Consider the following 25,000-nt stretch of genomic DNA (forward strand, 5'->3'; position numbering starts at 1 on the left):
ACAATCAAGTTTAATGGGGCCGCTTTGAAAAAATATTTGTGTCAAATTTTGGGGATTTTATTTTTTTACAGATACTGATGGTCTTGATGAAAACACTGATATGATATTGGCATGAACACAGTGTAATCTTACGTTTTTGTTGTTATCTATTACTTACCTCTATGTAAAGTTTGATAATAATGTGACTGTTACTTACTGACTTAAAACTGAAGTACCTGAACCTTTTTTTTTTGCAAATGAGTCAATTTGTGTTCTTCCCCAAAGGGCATATCGTAGAAGCAGCACGTTTGGAACAAAGTGAGAACAATGCTCACAGCCTACATCTAAGTATTTTTTTTTATTTCATCCCAAAAGTTGGAACCAAAAGCAGTGTTCTGATATACTGCGCTTGAATGATCCACCCCAATTTCACTTTAGCGTCTGGAAAAACAGTTCTAAAGCGATGCACGGGCCTGAAAATGAATGGATGTGAATATTAACAATCCGCTAAAGGGTTTGGGAGACCTTGGGACGAGTTTAAATACTTTCCATGGTGTGCAAATCATGTACCCCAACAACAACCGATTCATCCGAAACTCTTTACCTCGTATTGCGTATAATTAAAAAACGATTTAATATGTGTAAAAGTCAACTCAAACATACCAGAGCAGCATATGCCTTCTGTCAGATGCGTCATCCCTCCTCCAGCTCAAATACTCACATGCTGATGGTGGTGGCTTGTTGTTCTTGTTAAACTACTGCTCAGTGGGAAGTGAACACCTCCAGATCCACGTTTTCCACAAGTGTTGCAGGAATAGATTGTCTTCAATTTTTCTAAGAGCTTTCACGGCACGTTTTCTGATTCCTGGTCAGTTAAATTCCAAAAAATGAACCCTAATAAAGTCGGCCTGTCGTGATAATTCCTATATTAAGTTATACAGGGCTATAAAAGATGGAACAATAATGTTTAAGAGTCCGTAGTTATCGTGGGTACCTTTTCTTTGTACTTGCAGAGAACTTTTTGTCATTTTTCTGTACTACGATAAGATTTGAGCTGTAAAGGACTGAAGAAATAACGTCTATGGCTCATTCTAGATATGAACTAAGCTCTAAAGTGTTTCATTTCTACAGCAATGCATCTCAAAATTAGATATTCAGACAGGCCTGTAATAAAGTTGATTTTGGAGTTTTATTGAATAACCAAGTGCAAAAAGTCAAAGATGCACATGTCAACTGTCTGATACAAGTTTATTTGATTGCATTATTGCCCTTGAAGATAATATCAAACACATTATAAATTATCTTCATCGGAGGCGAGACAGGAAGACATAATTTCATCTGCGCTGTTTGTTTTAGGATGTTAATTATGCGGCTGTCTCTGGCTTCTTTAATTGTAAGTATGATTAACGGCGCCCTTTTATAATTGTTAGTCTAGTCCTCCTTCACTGCACCCTGGTGGGCAGTGCTATGACTCATTTAAATGCTGACTTTGTGTGTGTGCGTGCGGGTTATGACCTGATTTTAAAACTAGAACCATCACTACCGAGATGAAATATAATATCCCTCTTTAAATGATCCAAAACTCTAATAAAAGCTATGATTGAGCAGATTTTCGTAAAGGAGCACTGTGTAACATTTCCTTATGCTTCTGATGGAACGTCAGCCAACCTTTTATGTCACCATGGTTATTGCTTTGCCTGGAATTTTCCACATTATCACATTAAATTGATCTATCTTGCATTTATTGGATTATTGGATTTATTAGATTACTGGATTGGATAGTTTTTAATCCTAAAAATACACTAAAACTTTAATTGTGAGCAGGTTCGCCTTTTCATAGATTTGATTAGATGCAAGTGAAGCGATAACATCTCCATGGAGACAAGCAGATGATGGACTCTCCACCAGAAAAGTTACATAGAGCACCTTTTAACTTTTTTTTTTTTTTCATTTTTGATTTTGCTACATTAGGTTTACCATTTTTTGCATAATTTTCAAAACTTGCACAGGTGTGAACAGTCAGAAAGAAATCAAATGACTCAAATAATGATCTGATTTTTGGTGTGTGTGTGTAAATCTTGTCATAAGCAGTGTCCGTAATCATAGACCCTCCAACCCTGAGATCGCAAGTTCAGGTTCTCACACTGTCCATGCAAGTCACTTTAATGTAGCTAGTATTGTCTGGAAGTTAAAAAATCTGTCAAATCATATCAACTATTGCATTCTGTGTTCTGGTTTCTGTGCTGGCCTTAGCCTTAAAAACTCCAAAAACTTGCTGAATGTCGCTCCACACTTTTCACCTCCTTTTACCACATCTTGTCATGCCCCATAAACCCAAAGATGAAAAACAAATCAATAAATGAGGTCAATCAAAACTGTGAAGAACGTCGCCCAGTAAAAGAACATACTTGTGAAATAACGATGCCACATTCTTCCAACAGTTTGACCTTTGACCTGTTGTAACGGTATCACTTCCCCCTCCTCAGACGTCACATTAAAGCTGCACTGAGCTTTGCTGTCATTTTTTTTGTTGAATTTAAAGGCCAAATCTGCCTGTGTTTTCCCCATAGACTTTGTGTTTTTGTTGTACCCTTTGAAATATCAGTTTCTGTCTGTGGAATATCATTGTAGATACATCAAACAGCTGATGGAGAGTAAGTTCCGTACACCTGTTGCATATCAATTTCTGCATGGCCACACAGTACAATGAAGCCAGTCTCAAAATAACAACAAAGCTTATCTGTTGCTAAGGGTTATCCAGCTGTATTGCCACTATATCACTTCATAGTTTTACACATTAACTATAAAATTATATCTGCCCTTCTGTTGTTCGTAATTATGTGCTTATATATATATATATATATATATATATATATATATATATATATATATATAATATAAATATAAAAATTGTGTGTGCAAATTTAGACTATTGAGAAAATGCCTTATTTTAAGATTACACTGCAAGTCAAAGTATTATTTGGTTGTTAATTTTATAGTCTGAGAGTAGGTAAAATAGCTCGGGTTCATTTAACATCATAACCTTCTAAATTGGGTATTCATTATGGGTTCCAGCTTTCTCTTATATAGTGTCATTTTGAGGATGGTTGACCATTCAAAAGATGTAAAAATGTGGTTTAAATTGTCAGTTGCTATGGCAGCCGTCCTAACATTTTATCATTTGTTTTTATCATTCTATCATTCATTTTTATCATTTCTGTAGTTACTCAGACTATCCACATGAAACAAAGTTCAGTGTCTTCTGAAGAATTCAAAAATCTAAAGGTGTGATCTTTTATTTTTATTTTTTTCCCCACTTGATTCTTGTTTATTGAAATGACTTAAAACGACAGGATTAATATAGGGAATATGTATAGACCCAATAACTATCAAAATATTCAACACACTGATTGAAAAAAAGATTGAAATTCTGAGATGTTATGAATGCTACTTGGCCATGTTGCAAATGTACTGTTTATGCAGTATTTAGCTTCTTCACAGTAAAAACATGTGACATGTGATTTTTTGAACGTTATTTGTAATTGAACAAACGTTATTTGTAAATGAGCAAATAACGCATAGTATTTCGCATACTGAAATATCTGAAATATATATAAATTAATTCTGGTTCATTTGTTTCTAGACTGCCTTCTTTATGATTTCTGAGGCCAGAGTTGAGGCAGTCAAGATCAAATTTGTCCCTGCTCCAGTCCTGTAACGGCGTCTATCTGTAAAATACAGTCTGTTAGTGGTTCAGAGGCGAGTATATTGCTTTTGGCCCAAAGACACTCCTTAAATCAAACAGGACTTTTTGAGTAATGGAGCTGTCCCTTCACTTTGTATGAGAGTTATTATTACCGTAAATCACAGTGTAATTGGGCACAGAACTTGCACACGAGTGCCAGTAGCAGGTCAGGATCTTGGCCCACATGGTCTTGGCAGGAAAAGTTCTTTGGATGAGTACGCCTGATTAAAAAAAAAGTAATATACGTGTGCGAGTCATATTCATTCCCCGTACTTGTCAATTTGGGCAAATACTAGAAAGCTTTATTGTAACAGAAACCTAACATATCAGCTTGTTGGCTGTTTTTTGTCAGCGTTTGCCACTTTATGCTGGATGCCCTTCCTGACATAACCAATGACCTCCCGAGACACAGCACTGTTCAGAATCTAGAAGTGTCTGGAGTCGGACCATAGAGCATGAAAAATCTCCGTCCCAACTTGAGATGGTCCAACTACAGCCACTAACTTATATCACGTGTCTCTCAAATGAAATACAAAAATTCACGTAACTTTCAGAACTAAATTTATAACTTTGTTTTACCTGAGATAAATTACAGTTTAGTGTTTAGCTTGTTGATTCTGCTGAAATCTGCTCTTGTGCTAGGTTTGTTTTGACACTAACAGACCGTGCATAATAGGTTAATGTGCCTGTCAGTCACACCAAGCTCAAATCTGGGAGACAGGATACGGTTCCACACCCACTCGTCTTTGTAAAGATTTGTAAAAGCGTGTGTTTCTAGTTGGTCAGGTAAGCTTATCTTTGTGCTTTGCTTGGAATGTTCCACACTACTGCATTAAACTTACCTCTCACTGGTTTTTAATGAAAAGCAATCTATTTGCTGTAACTTGACCTGTTGGTGTCACCTGTCTGTTTCTGTGGAGATAAAGGTTTGTGACCATACTGCGCAACACTCCAGGCAAAGCAATAAGAGCCCCTCAGCAAAAAGCAGGCGGTGAGTGAAATTGGTTCCTTTGATGGTTGCACACAAAAATGTGATATTGAATAACTATACATTGCAATAACAATATTGATACAGAATATCAGTTGCTGTTGGCCCCTAAACAAATCCCTATAAACAAAACTAGATTTTTATTAGTTCATTGACTTGTCTCATTGGCCAGTAAATATCAGCTCAGAATTTTGGTGAGTGTTTGGATGTGCAAAAATAAATCTGATCATCAAAAGCTGTGTGTCAATCAGTAGATTTTTTTAAGTAACAAAACAAAGCACAATTTATTTTAAAATAACAATTTCAATCTTTAAACTTTCACTTTAATTTAACTTTGACACATGAGTTTGTCCCTTTTTTCTCTTGTGAAAACTGCACATGTGAACAGTTAAAAAAAAAAAAAAAAAAAAAAACACACCTCAGATTTCTCAGATGTTACTGTTTACATGACATATTTGATAACTCCAGAAATTAAATAATGATCAGATTTTTGGTGTGAATGCAATCACAGCCATTGACAAGTTCCGCTCTGACTACACATTTGTGTAATCAGACATGAGACTAGTCACAGGTCAGTTGGTTAGCACGCAGAACTGTCAGCTAAAGGCCATTGGGTAAGTGTAGTGATGTGTGATGCATCACATGACCAGGTACACACCTTTAACAATTGTTGTCCAGCTGTGCCCCACTGGCACACTGACCTTTTTCCGGTCAGCAGAGATTCTCTGGCTACTTTAATTACCTCCATAACATCGGCCCCTGGAAAAGCAAACTTATCCAGCAAAGACACATAACCCAGTTTACACATGTGACCCCCATAGGCCCTGTCCACCCATGAACTCAGCCTCTTCTGCTGAAGGTCATCACCAGCATCTATTGACCCACATGTACTGCACTGTGGATGTAATCCCACGGTACCAGGACTCGCTACACTGTAAAGAAAGTCAGGGATTAATATTTATAGACAAATATTCAATCGTGGTCATACTGGTTAGTGTTTCAGACATTTCATGTGGTGCAGGCTCTGTCCATTCACAGAGAAACCTTGAATTCTATTTGTTTGCATGTTTTATTTTCTACCTATAATAGGATTGAATTGTATTTTTCTGCCATTTAGCCCCATTCATGCCTTTTCATCAGTGCAGTAGTATCTGTTTTTTTGTTTTTTGTTTTTTTTATTAAACATAGATATTTGTTAACACATTTTGTATTATTAAACAAAAACATACAGATAGAAAAGACATTTCTATAGTAATTAGAGTTATTATTTAGAGCTATTTTAACAGTGATATATGACTTCAGGATACCTGTAATATTTAGTTTTTCAGAAATTATCACCAGACAAATGTGTACTTGTAGTTTAGTTAAAAGCATTACAAAAAAGTGATGGAGCTGATTAAATATTAAATGAACAGACACATCTAGAGTAATCTCCTAAACAAGATTTATAAAGTGACAATTCTGATGCTTTTGGTTAATGTTATGATCCATTCACCTTTTGTGCGACACTTGAACCTCAACCACTTATTTCTGATACATTGTTAAAATATTGTCTGAGTATTGTGAGAATAATGAAAAACAATACAAAGAACATGAATATTTATTTTTGTCACTTTTTGTCATGGTCATTTCAGTGGCGTCGTTGACCTGTGATTTGTAATGGTGTGCGACTTGGCCCCTCACCTCTGCACATATTAGACTGTGTGAACTTATGCTGCCATTTTTAATTACTATTCAAACACATGGATCTATAATGTGACTTTTCTATTTTAAAATGAACATATTTTACATATATTACAACATTATCAGATACTATCTGATAATGTTTGTAGGATAAAACAGGTTAAGGTTAAAGACATCTGATTGTGACTGTCTTAAAAACATGAAAAGCAGAACTAGTTACATTATGTCTTCTGAGCATCCAACAGATCCACTGCGTTGAGTTTGTAAGCACTTCTCACGACTCTGAGACTAGTGTCGAGTTTTGCTGTGATGGTAAAGCTAATCACAGCTAGCATGCACATTTCCTGATGATCAATCAGTCAAATGTATTGTAATTAGACGCAATCAGCAGACACATTTTGACCTCAAGAGTTTCTTATACAATATATCTTTACTGGGGCAAGACAAAGTTTGCTCAAATACATTGGACAAAATGGCATAGGACCTAAGGTTAAGGCTATTTTTATTGTGTTTAACGTCAGCATTTGACTCATTCTTTAGACACGTAACTCCTTACTGTTTAACCCTTCCCCTTTCCCCTCCCCAACACCTTCTGTCAGGGACTATTAAGTTCTTTAATACTAATTTTACATGAATTGATGATTGAACTTGGAGATGCAGTAAGTCACCACATTTTAAGTATAGGAGTTACTAATTAAAAACGTATAATGAGTATTTGGGATTTAAATAATAAACTCTGTGTGTCTCTTTGTGTTTCAGATGAAGACAGTGAGTGTAGCACTGGTGCTTTGCCTCAACGTCGGGGTGGACCCTCCTGATGTGGTCAAGACCTCCCCCTGCGCCCGACTCGAGTGCTGGATTGGTGAGAGATTTTTCTTTCTTTTTCTTTTTGTGGTCAACTTTAAAAAAAAGGTGATTTTACAGTATTAAACATAGCCACTGTACATCCAAGAGTTTACAAATTAAAATATTCTTATATGAAGATATGCTTGAAAAATACTATAGTCTTTAAAAGAAAAAAATAAAATCCACTCCAGTACCTCAACCAAGCAATGGTCTGTTACAAAGCTGAGATGTTTATTGAAATTGCCATGTATTGCCCTGTATACTCCATAGAAAGACTATAGAAAGTTCTAGTCTTATTGATGAGATATTTCAGCCATTACAGAACTGCATCAACCACTAACAGTGTTATTAATGGTGAAAAATGATGTAAAAGCTATGACTATGTTCAGTTTAAACCACTCACACTTTGTAATAATAATAATAATAATAATAAAAAATATATTTACTTGAAGAGGTGTGAGGAAATAAGTTACAAACAGAACAGGACATAATTGGCTCTAATATTGCTGTTGTTTGCCTGTGAATGTGCAAAACATTTTTCTTTTCGATGCCTGTACTCACTTTTGCGTCATGGTTTGCGTTGCCTTGTTGTTTTTAGCAGCTAAGGAAAGATAATACGTAACTACTACAGCCACAACTTATTTATACATTTCATCTTTGGACAAATAGACCTACATATTTAAGGTTAATCACTGCTTTATGGAATTAACTTGGCCTAGATAATGAGTGAGTAGTGTAGATTTTTATTGAATTTTGAGCTAATAAAATAATAAACACAAATAAGTACTATTTCAGGTACCTTCTTTCAGATTCCATCCATCCATCCATTTTCTTCCGCTTATCCGGGGCCAGGTCGTGGGGGCAGCGCTCTTTCAGATTCTTACCTGAACAATTATATTTTGTGTGGATGTTGATATAAAAGATTGCTAGAACAAGGAACTTGGGATGTGCAAAATAAATGTTCTATGTTTTTGAGTGAAAAATATCGTGAATCGGGACCCCAATAATCGAAATTGAATAGAATCACCAGGAACCTAAAGATTCACACCCCTACTATGAATAAGTTTACCCTATTATTATTTATTCTAAAATAATAGTAGTTGTAATAGTAGTGAGAGCTTGGCCTTGACTCGATATTGCTTGTGCCTGTTTGAGATATTTTTGCCCCACTATCCCTTGGGAGCTGTGTCAACTTGGGGCAAAGCAGAGTGCAACAAAAGCACAAGTGCTTCTTCACGAACAGGGTGGTTTTGTTCAGTTTCCTAGAGACTTTTCAACTTGTGGAGAGAACATTAAAAACACACAATTCTAAAAGTTTCTAAAAAGTGAACAGGTTTTTTAGAGATACTGTCAACACACTGTTTGGAGGAAGTCTGTGTAATCCCTCAGTTGTCCACGTAGGATCCAGAATAAAAGAAAATTTGGTCAACTGGGCAAAAGTTTGAGTGATGTTTCACCGCTGATCCAAGTGGCTTCTTCAGTTCTGTAAAAGTTTAAAAACTTTAGTCCATTTGACAGAATTGAATTTTCTTTTGCTATTTGGAGACACACAATAATCTATACAATATAAAAACCTGCAAGTAAGCTGGACCAAAAAATACTGCAACACACCTTCTTTAACCTACATTTTCCTCATTATCAAACTGGATTTTAGCTGATCTTTGCATCTTCAAATGTAGCCAGATCAGTCATAAGTCTTCTAACATGATTGTATTCTAACATAAGTATTCTAACATGATTGGTCTGATCAATAAGCCTTCTGTTGTATAGTGCTCTGACTGCATTTATCAAAACAGCAGTGGTTTATTTTTCTGACTTAAGGATATTATTTCTTCCTACATCGTCAATATATCCTCTCAGCCTGATGAGCTCTATGCGATCTGGTCTAATCTATATTTTCCGTTTCTTCAAGCCATATTGACTGACTTGCATCAATATTTCAACATGAGAGTTTGCGTGTAATAAAAGAGGTGTAACAGTTTATCCAAAGCATGTGCTTTGTGTGCAAAAGTGAATTACATAAACATATTTATTTATGTTAATATAATCAAACATGAACTTGAGCTCATTCATCCCACACCTTATATAAAAATCTGCCTTTCCTGTAACTTCACCATACTCTTAATAAAGCATTGAATGGAAACGTTGCCAATTTTATGACTTATAATGTTAACCTGGCTCACACCAGATTGATATGTGAACTGAGTTCTACTCATTATCTATCTGGAACAGCTCTTGCTGAAGGTGATTGGAAAACGTGGAATTATTTGAATCTGATTGGTGGAAGCTTTGCAACAGCAGAACCAGACTAAAAACCTAACTTTGGTTAAATCCAGCACAGACATCTTTCCTGTCCACAAATACACAAAACACTTACCCTCTGCACAACAAAATAGACTGTATTTTTGCTATATAGGCTGAAGTATGTCCATCAATATACAATAGAAATAATCGTTTGACTGACTACTTAAAAATCTTGTACGCGTTTTTTTTTTCTCCTATGCATTTGTATTTGATCAAAACATGTCTTGCCCCAGTACAGATGTATTGTATAAACAGCTCTTGAGGTCAAAACATGTCCACTGTGTACTGTCTAAATCCAATTAGAAAGCACTTTATTGTCCAATAATCAGGAAATGCACATTAGTATGCTAGTTGCTGTTAGCTTTTCCGGCACTCACTCTGTGAATTGTGATGCTCGGAATGCATAAAGTAAGTGAGGAATACTGCAGCACTGCAAACTGTTCAAAATAAATTTATTCTGCTTTTCATGTTTTTAAGAGAATAAAAATCAGGTACAGTGTCTTTTAAATAAATGTAGTTGTAGTTCTAATATAAAGGCACTTTTTTATATCAGTACTTGTCTATAAGATTCTATGCTGTATGTACAGTTTTTTATTACCTCTTTGTTTTGCCTTTTAGATCCCCTGTCGATGAGTCCGCAGAAAGCCCTGGAGACCATCGGGGCAAACCTCCAGAAGCAATATGAAAACTGGCAGCCGCGGGTGAGTGGGTTCACTGCTGTGCTTTTTCATAATGATGCAAGCTCCATGTTTACTCCCTTTAAAAACTGCAGCAGGCCACGGAAGCTGCTATCACATTGGAGCACATTAGAAGGAGATGAGTGCTGCGTGCCAGTTTCCAATGGTCATTTTGATCTCAAGTATCTGTTGTAGAGGCTGTTTTGAGGTTTTTAGATGAGTTTGACAGAATATATGCTTTCAAAAGGTTCGCGTGTTGAAGAAAATGTAACTCTTTATTACTATCATTACATACTGGTGAGTTCTGTTGCAAGATACTGTTTTGTGTGAACGTGCACGGGTTTCTTTGTGATGGATGGCGATTGGATTGGCCATAGATTCAAAATGGCACAACTCTATCTGTTCCAAAGCAGATGGGGCTACAAGTAGGGCTGGGCGATTAATCAAATTTTAATCCCGATCAATTCAGTCATGCCTTGTCATCTATGATATATTTTGGGGTTTTATAAATGAGGGGTCTACAGACAATTCTCAAGTAAAAGCATGTGGTTCAGAGCAGAGTTAAGACTTTGGAGGAAGAAATGTCTTTGATGATAGTTCAAGTTCGTTGTCATATTTCAGTCTTTTTGTCAATGCTTCTGGATATGTTTACATTGTGAACTTTTATTAAATCATAAATTGGAAATGTAACTACTCATTGCAAGTCTGAAAAATCGAAAGTAGTTATAGATTGATGTATATTTATAAATAGATATTTTTCCCAAGCACTTCAGCCCTAGATATAATGCCAGCTTTAATGTCATGGCAACTACGAGCTACACTTGTTTTTTTTATTGCAGTGGATGCTTTATATTTTGCTTTCTGTACAGCCTAAGGTATGAGGGAGTAACGCTAACAGTTTACAGTTCTATTTTTAAAGTGACGCTTCACTGTAATCTTTTTCTTATTATGTTGATTTAGTTTTAATGTTTTTGCCCTGCGAATAAAACGCCCACGATTGTTGCAGCTATTTCTAGTATTTTAACACATACATCATTTGCTCCAAAACTGTTGTTTATATACAGTCTGCGTGCACTTGTATTCTGGCCAGCAGCAGCTCTTTGCCTTGGACATTGCTAGCTATTAGCAAACAGAGTTTTCTCACAGGCTCTTGAGTCCTTCTCTCTATGGTGAGCACTGAAGCTGCTAGCAAGGGCAACAATAGCCTCTCAGCCAACAGCCAGTAATAAACTCTGTTCTTGTCGCAATCTCACAAAACCTTGCAGAGTTTCAAGGCACTTTAAACAGACTGGATCAATTGGAGCTAAAGGTGTTTTATCTTTCTTATAAATACGACTTACCAATTGCAATTGAGTTTAAAGTAAAATAACCTTTTGTCTGTACATTATTAACATTATTGCCTTGTTTGGATTTTCAGCAGTATGGTATTAAACTTACCTATCCATGGAGACAAGCAGGAGATGCCATCAGGCCAAATTAGTCAAATTTGTGGCAACCCCACTCATAGTAAGAATGTAAGAACTGAAGAAGTGGCTTGGATGAGCAGCAAAACCTCTTCACTCCAACAACTTTTTGCCCAGTTGATAGGTTTGATTTTTTTCATTTACTATAATAATGTTGGGCATTTTTGACTAATTTGTTTTATGCTATACTGTGATATATTCCTGTAATAGTGATATATCCATGGAGACAGTAGATCAACACATCATTATTAGTGTATTTGCATAATCTAGACTGAGTTTTAGGTCACTTTAGAAAGTGACTTTCTTATATACCCAGGTTTAGGACTGGCACAAATGTGATCTTGGTCTTTTCTGAGTCCCCAGAGTGAGTGACTGATTTCTTAGTGTGCAGTTTGGCTGTAGATTTTATGTTGGATTAACTAACAATGCTATAATCTTTATTTATGCTTCTGTCTGTGCTGTGAGAAAACTTCTGAATAGATTAAATAGCTATCATAGATATAGTATTGCCTCTATCCCAGTAGCCCTTTCCTTTTTCTGTAATATTGTCTCCAAATTAGAGGTTATACTTCAGTGCCTCCAACCTGTGGATGAATTACTGGTTTAAATTTGTGTATTTTCTAAACATCCAAGCATAATTTAGGAAAAGAAGGATTCATTTATAACAGGTGGATTGGTGCTGAGTATCAAGTAGCTATTTTTTAGTTCTATTTTTGTCAGATATGTGCCCTTTAGGAGGCCATGGGCAAATAGTAAGCAAACACTTCAAGGCCCCAAGCTAAAAAGATGTTTTGGCATAAAGATTTTTAGCAAAATGTTAGTTTTGTATTAAATATTAACTTTCACGTTGTTCACAGGTGCAGTATTGATATCTTTTTGTTAGTTTTTTTTTTTTAACTTCTTTTTATTTGCATCCTGTGTCTGTTGGGTTACCCTTTTAAACCTCAACATACTATACACTATTTTGATTGACACCTTCCCATCATACTCTTTGTGAAACATTAATTGCTTCAAGGACACAAGATACTTCACAACAACATGCTTAGAAACCAATCGATACACTCTCAAATTTCCTAGTTATAACCAAAGAATGTCTATAGATGTGGACTGAGGTTGATGCCTGATTGGTCTGTTATTAATGCTCATATCTTGATTTACGGACAGAATGGTGAAAGAAAACACCAGAACAATGTAGTGTTAGTTAAAACAAACATTTTAAGAACAAAATGGTGAGCCTGACAGCCGCAGTTGGAGGGAGCAATGACGATTTTTCAGTAGAAAGTGAACTGGAGACATGCTCGCTATGTCCATTTATATTTACAGTCTACGGTTAGAACATTTAAGCCAACCCTCACAAATCCATACCTATTTTTCCCTGACATCATGAAAAGCTTTTGCTGACGTTCTTTATTTTTATTTATTTATTTTTTTTCTCTTTTTCAAACACATTTGTGGTTTTCTGACCTTTTCCTCATCTTCATTTCTGTTAGAACATCAAAGTGATTTTTCTGCAGAGGGTCCCCAGTGTCCAGCCTGCTCCTATTTCTCTTTCAAACCTCTGGACCTAACACTTTGGTCTTTCATCATGTATTATGTATCTAGTTATCGCACTTTTTATAGTTGACAAGGACACAGAACAGTCAGTCAATCACATGTATTTATATATTACATTTTGTTGTTTATTTTTGACATCTTTGGTACAAACTATGAACAAACATAACTATACAAAGATGTTTTTAATGTTGCGTGTCACTGGTTGGCGCTGTGTTGTTTTGACCTTGACTCAGACTTAAACTCTTTGTGCCAGCGTTCTTTATAACTAATCCGTACACACATTTTTATACTGCGTCTGCTTTTATTGTATGCACTTTTCTTCTGTAACAGAGGCGTCCAGACTGAATTCAGCTCTGAATTTTTTCTTGCGATGCTGGGAGCGATGGAGATGCGTACCTTCTACTTGGCTTTCTCTTTGAGTGCCGCTTCTCAACATGCCTCCTCTACTCTTCTATTCTCTTTCAAGCTCTGCTCCCTCGATCTCTCTCATTCTTTGTCCGTGTTTCACCCTGTCTTATGTGTTTTTGCTACGCGTTTTGCAATATATTTTTGCAGTAATATCATCACTTGATGTCTACAGGATGGAAAGATAAGAAGTGACAATCTCCTTTTGTGGAATTATCTTTTAAACTAAAGCAGTGTCCTTTGCTTTTTGGATGTGTTGCAGCTGGCATACACTATCACGCCATGTGGTCAACTTGTGCGATTCTCTTTCTTCCTTTGGTCTTATTGGTGTGACGTCCTGCTGCTTTGGCCCCTCTAGACCCCCTGCTGGACACACTCCGTATTACATTATGTATTACACAGCTGTGCACTAGTAGAGGCTGATTAGTTTTCAGGTTATTCTCTCCCCAAATGGCACACACAGGCGGACTGGAGAAGTGACTGGCTTCTCTGCAGAGACGGGAGTGATGTAATTTGTTATTCGACTTGACTAAATAAAGTTTATAGTTTTATTGCGCAGTTCCATAACACTTGTCACTGAAGGTTAGTGATGAAAAATGGTTGTATTTGTTTATTCGGTCAGTGCTGCCTTTAAATTCTCCTTCGATTGGATGTCTGCAGTGGTTTTCAATCACCCAGGTAATTGTTTTTGCCTTGCAAGTATTACACCCATATGTACAGAGACATTTCCGTAATGTTTGGTAATAGATTTATCTGTTTGCCCATATGAAAGATAAATGTCCTGTCTGTGCTGTGGAGTGTCTGACCAGAAGACAAGATTCATGAAGTTTTGCAACAGGAAAGATGCCTGTGTCAAGTTTTTTGGCTAAATAACTCGATTAAGCAATAAAATAAAAAATAAAAAAAAGAATGAGATACAGCTTTGTACATTTTTGGTATCAGAACCTAAACAATACCTTTTTCAGTACCCATCGGTGCATTGTCAACATTCAAAATGACAAAACATAACTACTATGTATGTAACTGATATAAAGACATTTGTTATCATTTGTGTGTAGTGAAACTGCCCAACTTTCTATAGTGCTCTCTAGGAATGGGACAATAAACAGTAACATCGTTTATCATAGTAAAAAGGGTCGACAATAATCTTTTGTGGGACATTTCGTGATAATCGCCAATAGAGGTAATCGCCTGTACAGTACAATACTATAGATCTTCTCAGTCTTTAACGCAGTTTAAGACAAGACTAGAACTCCACTTCTTCTCCCTGGCATTTAATACTAGCTAGACCAGGATATCTTGTTTTCTTTTTCTTTTCCTATGTATCGTGTTATCTGTATATTTTGTTCTTTGACTTGTATGTGAAGCACTTTGGTCAGCTGAAGTTGTTTTTAAAGGGTATATAATTAAACTTGAACTGAATTAAATATAAAAGTTATTTAAACATGTAACCCATTAATAATTTTAAAATGATAATTATTCATATCCATAACAATTTAAACTGTAACTTTAATCATTATTGTGATATAATCGTTAATCACAATTATTTTGACCATGATAATCGTGACACCAAATTTCAATATTGTCCCATGTCTATCCCTCTCCCACCAGGCATCAAAACCTAGAAGAATTTGGTTTGGTACTAGTTTTTGGTCCCCAGCCCTAATACAATAAAATGTGCATTCCATTGTTATCTGAATATTTCCATCTAACGATACCAGTGAGACTCTGGTTTTCACAGAAGCCTGAATAAATCTGGAATAAGCGGTGAGAAAATTATGTCATTTAGTAGAATAAATTGGGTCAAACGTATCAAAATCTCCACCAGCTCCACACCAACAATTCAAAATGCCTCTGTAAACACACATCTGTCTATAACCAGGACAGTTCATTATGACATGGTTGCCTTTTAGAGAATGCCCTCATCTGCCCAATCATTCCAATCCCATTTAAGTCACATTGACGTTTAGCATGCGGGAAGCAGCAGGCCCAAACGGAAACCTGCTAATGATCTTCCTTTTGCACTCAGCCCAATAGGAGCCGCAGTGAAAACCATTAACCCTGTGGAAGAGTTATGGACATCCAACCAATACATCCATAAACAACACGCGTATAAGGAGGGAGGGGTACAGATCAGGTCCACTGCTGTGTAATATAGTGGCACAGGCGCTATCGATCCAAATCCTTATAAATATCTCACTGAAATATAATAAAGATCAGTTCAAAATGCTTTTTTTTTTTTGTTTTTTTCTTCAGAATTTATGGAAACTAATTGTGGTGATTTTGATCATATAGTCTACTGTAAGCTTAAGTTTGAACCCCTAGATGAAAGAAGATTGCGTGGTGGTAGCAGGTCGCTCAGTTAATGCGCCTGTAATGTGTTTTATTGATCGTTGCTCCCAGGATCAGAAAGTTAATCTCTGGTTTGTGGCATGTGCCTTCATTAGCGGAGAGATATGTTAAGTCAAACCTCTTAGATAAGGAGAACGAATCAAGTCCTCTGAGTATTAAATGGTGACGACCTTAGCAAGTACTGGCCTACTCATTTCCATACGGGGTTATGGTTATGTACTTTTTCAGGTATTGGACATAGTAGACTTTATTGACAAGATATTGACAAGATAGACATCAGTTTATGTTGAATTACTTTTTTGGTACAGGTGTTTATACAAATTTGTCCTCAGATTATTAAATTGCGATTGTGGCACCAAAGTATCCAATTTAGTTTGTCCCTGAAGCATGTTCCATTTTTGTGAAGCAAAACAGCCAACAGCCCTCTTTCCCATCTCATTTCTGGTGCGGCTCGTCGTTAGCCTTATGCAGTCATGTGATTGTACTTAAGTGTAATCCTAAACAGCTCTCCTAAATTCAGATGTTTGTAATATGTCACCAATCTATCAAAATAGTTAGTTTGAAGATGCTAAATGACTATTGTAAATATTGTCTCTTAAAAATACATGCATTTTAAAATTTACAGTCAGTTCGCATTTGTGCAATAGTCTAACCTCAACCAGGATATTTACAGGCACATGATTGATTGCAAAAATATCATCACAAACTCCTATTTTCAGACCAGCTTTTTCTCACATTTTGCAAAGCTGTGCAAACTATGTATTTGAAATTGCTCATAAATACCATCTTTATTTACTATCTCTAACAGTTCATATAGGCACTGTATAGATATAACGTGACACGATTAAACCTTGTATGTAATTGGTCCCAAGGGAAATGTTGCACTGACTTTTTTGACATTTTTATTATATAATGCACACTGTAATCTTACATAACTCCCAAGTCTCCAAAACAACAGCAGATGCTATTAGCCACTATGCAACATGTTTACACCAAGACAAAGATCACATTACGTTATCTTCTGTCATGATACTGGCCCTACGTGAGGCCAGTCTGTCGAATGAGGCATAACATGACACAGGATAAGAATGTGGTCCAATAGATTTTCAGTTAACGTGAAAGGGTTGAATAAACTTGCTTAAATGTGCCTTATGTAATTTTTCTGGTAGAGAGCCACATGCTTGTTCTTGTGGAGTTATTATTTTGCCTTGAATGTTCCACAGTATAGCATAAAACTTAACTCCAAGCTGGCGTGGTGGAGCAAATCTATCTAGTGTTTGTCCATTGCTGGGGTTTCTTTGTTTGAACTCCTTTAAACTCAAGTCTAATTTTAGTGTATTATCAATGCATCTCTATCCCTGTCTATTCCTGTCCTGGCCTGCTGTATGTGTTAAAATGGCATCAGGTTGGAGTTGGCTGTGTGGCTGTGGAGAGGATGCAGAGCAGGAGGAGAGCTCACAGGAGTCCAGGATGTGAGTCAGATCAGAGGACGATGAATAAAGATACACCACCCACACCTCTTTCTTTCCCTCTCTCTCCTCTTCTGTCTTGGTTAAATCTGTAGTGCTCAGGCCAGAGTCCAGGGAAGAGGTGGGCAGCAGCTACTCGTGCCATGTTTGTTGTTGAAGGATAATGGTACGAATAGTGAGCCAGGTCAGTTGGCTGGACAAGAGATTGCAAAGTTTGTTGTTTTAGACTTCTAATGGAAAGATTTTAGATTAAGTTTTTTCTACATCAGGCCTACCAGAAGCGGCCTGTGTTGTGTTTCTGAAGGTAATTTAAGTCAAATTTATCCTGAGTGGGCTAGGGTTAGAGACACATTTAAAATTGGCTACTTCTACTCCTGTGGTCAATTTACATGATAAACAAATTCCACCTTATACTGTCCCGTCCACGCTTGCTTTGTGGTCATTTAAGGGGAGCCCATTTATTTCAATGGAGAACAAGGTCCATAACATCATAACACCTTTTCATTGGTGATCTGGTTAGTCCTAGATTGCTAATTGTGGATTAAAACCCCAAAAATCTTTACTTAGTCCTGCTTGAGTCCTGTCTTCAACCTTAAGATATTACTGTTTCTCTCCATGTAGATGTTATTACTAAACATCTATCTTATAGGTGTTTTTACTGCAAAAAAAAATACCTTGAAAAACATGCATTCTTAGTGTGTATGTGGGATCGCCTTTCCACAGATCTGACTTACAACTTGGCTTAATTAAAGCTGATTGCGCCACCTGATTGATTTCTTCGAGATAAATAAGTTTAATGCCATACTGTGGAGGACTTCGTACAAGAAAGTGACATCTTCATAGAAACAAACAGCAAGCCAAACATTCAGAACTGAAAAGTGTCACTGGCCTTTGCAGGTCTGGTCATTCAGTAGTGTAATATTGTCATTTTAAAGGAAGCATTTTTGCGTGTCCATGTGTTGCCAGTGCAAACATTTGGCCAATTGCTTTTTCCACAGAGATCTGACCTTGGCTTGGCTCCTTCATCACGTTTTCTCATGGATGAACGCCCACATCCTCAGGCCACTCATGCGCATCAGTGTCAAGAAAAACTGATCGAACACAGCGCTGTAGACCTGACCTGTGCATTTTTTTATTTCATCCATTAGAAGTGAGCATGTTTGAATGCAGAAACAGACAATTTTATTTAAAGGTGGACTATGTAACTTTTCTTGTGGGGGTTCTACCACCTGTAAGATGTTTTTGCTTTGTTTGGAGTGTTCCACAGTATGACATTAAATGTCTTTTAATTGTTTAAAAAATCCTTGAAAAACACGCCTTATGTGAGCCACCTGCACAGATCTGACCTGTAACCTGACCTTGTGGAATAATTTTCTTGTCTCTAGGCCTGTCACACTAAAACATTTTGAAGAACGATAAAAAATGAAAAATGAATCTTTTTTTATTTGATTAGATTTTCTTTATTAAAACAAACCTGGAAGAATATAAAACGTGCGCTCTGAACTGAATACTAATTTACACTAATAACAAACACTAATAAGCTAATACTGCTAATGCTACTAACGCTCTTTATCTTGCAAATCTAATCACAATACTGTTAAAAATGATTTCAATTTTTTCCACGGCGTTCCGCTCTGATGTAAAGCTTTGTTATCCTTGAAATAGCATCCCTTTGTAATGTTCAGAAATGCAGCTTTTGCTACAACATTGTGCTAATGTTGGGAGACAGTTTAGCGGTAATGGAGACTAATATGATTGGTGTAGTTGCTCAGATACACACTGACAGATGTAATTAAGAAGTTTGCTGATTACATTGTTCTCCTGTTTCTTTAATAGGTTTTGAGTAAAGATTATGCATTGGTTAAAGCCTCAAATTACACACCTGATTTCTGAATGATTTTGTCAAGATAGTATCATATGGGCTTAATAACAATGCTATGTTGTATTTATTTAAAGGTGCACTATGTAACTTTTTTGGTTGTTACTTTGTCTGGAATGTTCTATTGCATTAAGCCTATATGTATCTATACCTATCTATCAGACAGTTACAAGTCAGATCTGTGGAGAGTAAAAATGCATGTATTTTTGAAGTATAAAAACACCTGTAACTTAATGGTAAGTGGGTACATTTTTATATAGAGCTATTCCACCTTCAAGACACTCAAAGCACTTTACATCAACGAGCCACTCACCCAGTCACACACCAGTGGGTTAAGTGTCTTGCCCAAGGACACAACAACAGCATTCATCTGTGGAATCGCACCCACCATACTGTGCGTCAGTTCATATGATGCTTATGTTGAGAGCGGGATTTGAACCGCTGACCTTGAACGCTCTGCCAACTGAGTTACTGTCGCCCAGTAGCTCAGTTGCAAGATAATTAATTTTAATGCAATACTTACTGTGGAACATTACAAGCAAAGCAATAACAACTCCAAGGAGACAAGCATATGGAGGACCTTTGCACTAGAAAAGTTCCATATTGAACCTTTAAACAATAGTAGCTCTCTGCAGTCAACACACTGATAGAGATGACTTTGTATTCAGATTAGTCTGCATTGTCTAGTAATTATTCTCTCATTTATACAGTGGGTTCCAATTACACACTTAGTAGATTGTGATATCAGTCTTTAAGTATTCTCATTAGTACCAACTAGGGCGTCAATATGGCACAACACTCTGGCCCTTGTGTGCGTGGTCAGCAGCAATCTCCCAGAATCCTTCACTGCTAATAATGCTGTTTTCATTCACTCTCCGCCTTTCTCCACTGTCCTTTCTATGGAGCCTGATTGCTGGTGAGTGCAGGGACCTCCACCTCTCACTCTAATTAGTGGGACAGCTGTCTGCAGATAGTTAGAGTGGCCCCATAGCCTCGCAGTGCAAAGATAATGGCTGTGTGCTCCCTCTAATAGCCTGTGTAGCGCACTGTGGGGTGGTTGTCTCGGCGACCTCTCCTCCGCGAGTAGCATTAGCCTCTGAATAGCGTCATTTTATTGAGTGCTCTTTGCCCTGCCGCTCATCTTTGAATGTAGGCACACTTGACCCCAGAACTTAAGAGACCATCATTACAACGACCGCCGGCCAGAAAGAATGGATGCATGGTCAGTGTGGTTTTACAGGGCTATATACTTAGTTTTGTTCACTTTGTACATATTTAAATTGCCAATTAGAATGAGAATCATAACTTACACATCACATATTTGGCAAGTTATTGTATTATTTTTAGCGGTAGGGGAAACCAGAACACTTACAGAAAAACCTATGCGGGCACAGAGAGAACAGAATCAAACCCAGGATCTTGTAAAGTGAGAATTAAAGGTAGGTTCTATTTTGAACCGTGATTAGATGAAGAAGGGATAAACATGGTTCTCATTCAACAGCTTCCCTGCAGTTACTTTAGTATGGCATTTAATAGAAGAGTATGACATTCACATCATTCTAGAGTCTGAAAACCACCACTTTATGGGTTTCAGTGTCTGGTTTATAGATGTCGTTTTGAGGGCTATTCATTTTGTTTTGAATGTGAATGTGCTAGATTTTCATTACGCCAAACCCATGGATAGGTTGAAGTGAAATTGACTTACTCTTATTCACAATGGTACTCCCACTGCATCTGGCATCTCTCTATTATATGAATAAAAAAGTTTGGCTATGAATGTAGTGAATGGCACCTGACTCAGTGGACATGTGCCTACAGTACAGAGCAGGGAAAGCTCCAGTTTGTGCTTTGTTGTGGTGCTAATGCTCTCAGACATGCCCTTGATTCTGCAGCCTCTCTCCTGTGAGTGATCAAAGCGTCCACCTCCGCAGTCTCACCCTCAAGTCTGCTACTGTGCTGCTCCAGCTACAGTTTACATCTATAGCATCATTTGAGAACATAAAGAACTTACAGGCCAGTGCTAAGTTTAAAGTGCTTATGACAGGTTTTCATGCTCTTCCTTTCGTTTTGGGACAATACCTGTGGTGGATATTAAAATATTTAGTTATATTTCTGAAGAAAATTGTAGTATGTAGCTCTGAGTTCGAACAAAGAATCCTGTTAATACTCAATTCTATATGTGCAGCAACAATTTGTATGCTAGAAACAAAATAAACATTGATTGATGATTTTGTTGGTTGTTGTAGTATGGTTGTTAGGTTATGTTATGACATATGTAGACGTCTTTTCATATCTACTGCACATGCCTAGCCTGTTACATGCACTTCAAAGACATCAAAGAGGTGTTGTATATTAGTGAGAGTGTATAGGGATCGCCTGGGTTTGGTCCTATCCTTTATCCCCGAGTGTCATTACAGGCAGAGGGCTCTTTTTGGGATTAGAGGGTTTGGAGGGTGCCACTGGCTGCACACATTTGATCATTACTTTGCTCTGTGCTGCACATTGCACTGGCCGCTTCATTTCGGACATATCTCCAACTCCCTGTGATCCTCTCTGTGACTCATCTCCCCTTTGGTTTTTAACAGAGCCATATTTTCCATTCTTTCACCCAGAACAAAGCTGCAAAAGTGTCTGCTTGGTATAAAAACTTCTTGCATGATTTAGCTTTGAAGAATGTCCATTTCTGCTCCTCCCTGAATTTTCATTTGCAATGGAAATGTGTTATCACTGAGTAACCAAGCTATAACTAGGTTTGCTTTGCATTTGTATTATGTGTACAGTATGTACATTTGGGCAACATTTGGCTTTTAAGCATTTTTAAAGAAGACAGCAAGCGTGAAGGGGGTGGGGCAAACAAGTATTGTTGGGCCTTTCTCCAATAGTTTTAAAATGGTCTTTATATTAGAACAATTATAACCAGATAGTAATATTAAATAAACTTCTATTATGTTTGTTGAAAATTACATTATATACAGTGCTGTGAAAAAGTATTTGCCCCTTACCGATTTCTTACTTTTTCTGCACCTTAGCCATTTCATATCAAGCAAACTTAAATATAAGACAAAGATAACTCACATGTAAACAGAAAATGCAGTTTTAAGTGCTGATTTTATTCATTGAGGGAAAAAAGCCACCTGAACCTACGTGACCCAAGTGAAAAAGTAATTGCCCCCTAAAACTAATAACTGGTTGAACCACCCTTAGCAGCAACAACTGCAGTCAAGCATTTGCAATAACTGGCAATGAGTCTTTCACATCACTGTGGAGGAATGTTAACCCACTCTTCTTTGCACAATTGTTTTAAATCAGCCTCATTGGAGGGTTTCCAAGCATGAACCACCTTTTTAAAGTCATGCCGCAGCATCTCTATTGGGTTCAGGTCTGGATTTTGACTAGACCACTCCATTTTTTTTTTTTTAAAGCCATTCCGAAGTGGGCTTGCTGGTGTGCTATGGATCATTGTCCAGCTGCAGAACCCAAGTGCACTTCAGCTTGAGGTCACAAACTGATGGCCGGATATTCTCCTTCAGGATTTGTTGGTAGAGAGCAGACTTCATGGTTCCTTCAATCACAGCAAGTTGTCCAGGTCCTGAAAAATCAAAGCCCCAAACCATGACACCACCACCACCATGTTTCACTGTTGGGATGATTTTCTTTTTATCAAATTCATTGTTGATTTTATACCAGATGTAACAGGATGCACTCCTTCCAAAAAGTTCAACGTTTGTTTCATCCGTCGACGGAATATTTTCCCAAAAGCTTTGGGGATCATCAAGATATTTTTTGGCAAAAGTGAGACGAGCTTTTATGTTCTTTTTTGTCAGCAGTGGCTTTCGCCTTTGAACTCTGCCATAGATGCCATTTTTTCCTTGTCTCTTTCTTATGGTTGAGTCATGAACACTGACCTTTACTGAGGCAAGTGAGGCCTGCAATTGTTTAGATGTTGTTCTGGGTTCCTTTGTGACCTCTTGGATCAGTTGGCGTTGTGCTCTTGAGGTAATTTTTGTAGGCTGGCAGCTCCTGGCAAGGTTCACCACTGTACCATGCTTTCTCCATTTGTGGATAATGGCTCTCACCATGGTTCGCTGAAGTCCCAAAGATTTAGAAATGTCTTTGTAACCTTTTCCAGACTGTGACATGTCAATCAATTTTCTTCTTACCTACTCCTGAATTTCTTTGGATCACGGCATGATGTCTTGGGTTCAACATGGCCTACTTCATCTTGTCAGACAGATTCTGTTTAAGTGATCTCTTGATTTGAAAGGTCTGGCAGCAATCAGGCCTGGGTGTGGCTATGAAACTGAACTCAACAAAAAAACAGGACCACAGGGTACGTGAACCTAGAAGGAAAGGCGTAACTATTCCTTACACAACTGGTGTGTCTGAAAAACTTCAGAGAATTTTCAGACAGTTTGAGATTCTGGTCTATTTCAAACCTACAAACACTTTAAGACAGAAAGTGGTTCACCCAAAGGACAAAACCCCAAGCCGTAAACAAAGTAATGTAGTCTACTTTATTCAGTGTAGTGAAGACTGCAGTGAGCCTTGCATTGGAGAAACTAACACCATGACACAATGACGCGCTCTACATGTGTATGTCTCGATGTATTTTCCTCGTCGACATTGTGGATTACGTTAACAACACAATTAACCTGCCAAATATTTCCAGGCATTCTTCTTTCAGTGTTGATGAGCATGGATCGTCTTTGTTCTGAAATGACATCCATCGACTCTTTAACTGGATCACCAATTTGTATCTGACTGCTTAACATTGCCCTACTTAGCACAGTCAAACCACCTTCATTGTATGCCAGGATTACGTTCAGAAAAGGGATTGTGGAAAAAAATGAAAGGGAGCGGAAGAAGAAAGAATACATAGGAGACGAGGATAAGCGCGCAAAGTACAGAGGAAGCCATTCATCACAGCCAATCCTGGAGCGCAGCGAGCCTAATGAAGACAGATAGAGGGGTTTGCTGTCACTGTTTCAAGCTTATGTCTGTATTAAGTGCTTCACCATAGGAAATACGCAGGGCACATGGGGAGGAGACGTGTCCGAAACATTGAGTCTGGAGGTAAACGTGCCAATTAGCGGTTTGACGCTAGAGTTTGTTCCCAATTTGCAAACCTTGATATCTTATGTAAGAAACTCTCCTATAGGAAAACAAGACGTCAGCTCTTCTGATCTGCTCCATTGGTTTATACAGTGATTGTTTCTATATTGGAATGCTGTACTATTTCTTTTTCTCCTTTTCACAGTTACATAAAAAGTACAAAATTCGTCATGCTCTGTCTTTGCTTTTCAAGGTATTTTTGATCAATTAGAACACCTGCAATCGAATAAATCGGTGTATATACATTTAATGCCATACTGTAAAACATTCCAGATAAAGCAATAACTTCTCCACCCGATAAGTTACATTTATTAACACGAAATCATTCTTAATAAACTTCTTGTTCATTATAAATTAGGTTATTCAGGTTTTCTTAAGATCAATTAGGTGTGGTTATTAAAGTGTTTTTGAATTTCCTGGACATGCTCATTCGTGTTTTCACTTATTCAATGTACGAAGGAAGTGAGAGTGATATTCTATTGTTAAACTACTATTTCTTTACAAGGTTCCTTCACAGAAATCAACTTACCTCTTCTCTGTTTTG

General features: G+C 37.3%; 1 protein-coding gene across 1 annotated transcript in view; it reads left to right on the forward strand.

The window, feature by feature from the left end:
- Positions 1–25,000, forward strand: part of rptor (regulatory associated protein of MTOR, complex 1) — a 221,095-nt gene that overhangs the window by 11,234 nt on the left and 184,861 nt on the right. Inside the window, exons 3-4 of the mRNA XM_055221347.1 lie at positions 7,155–7,257; positions 10,164–10,246. Coding sequence (XP_055077322.1) covers positions 7,155–7,257; positions 10,164–10,246 — 186 coding nt within the window. The remainder of the gene's footprint in view (positions 1–7,154; positions 7,258–10,163; positions 10,247–25,000) is intronic.

Source organism: Periophthalmus magnuspinnatus, chromosome 1, assembly GCF_009829125.3.
Source record: "Periophthalmus magnuspinnatus isolate fPerMag1 chromosome 1, fPerMag1.2.pri, whole genome shotgun sequence".
Lineage (NCBI taxonomy): Eukaryota > Metazoa > Chordata > Actinopteri > Gobiiformes > Gobiidae > Periophthalmus > Periophthalmus magnuspinnatus.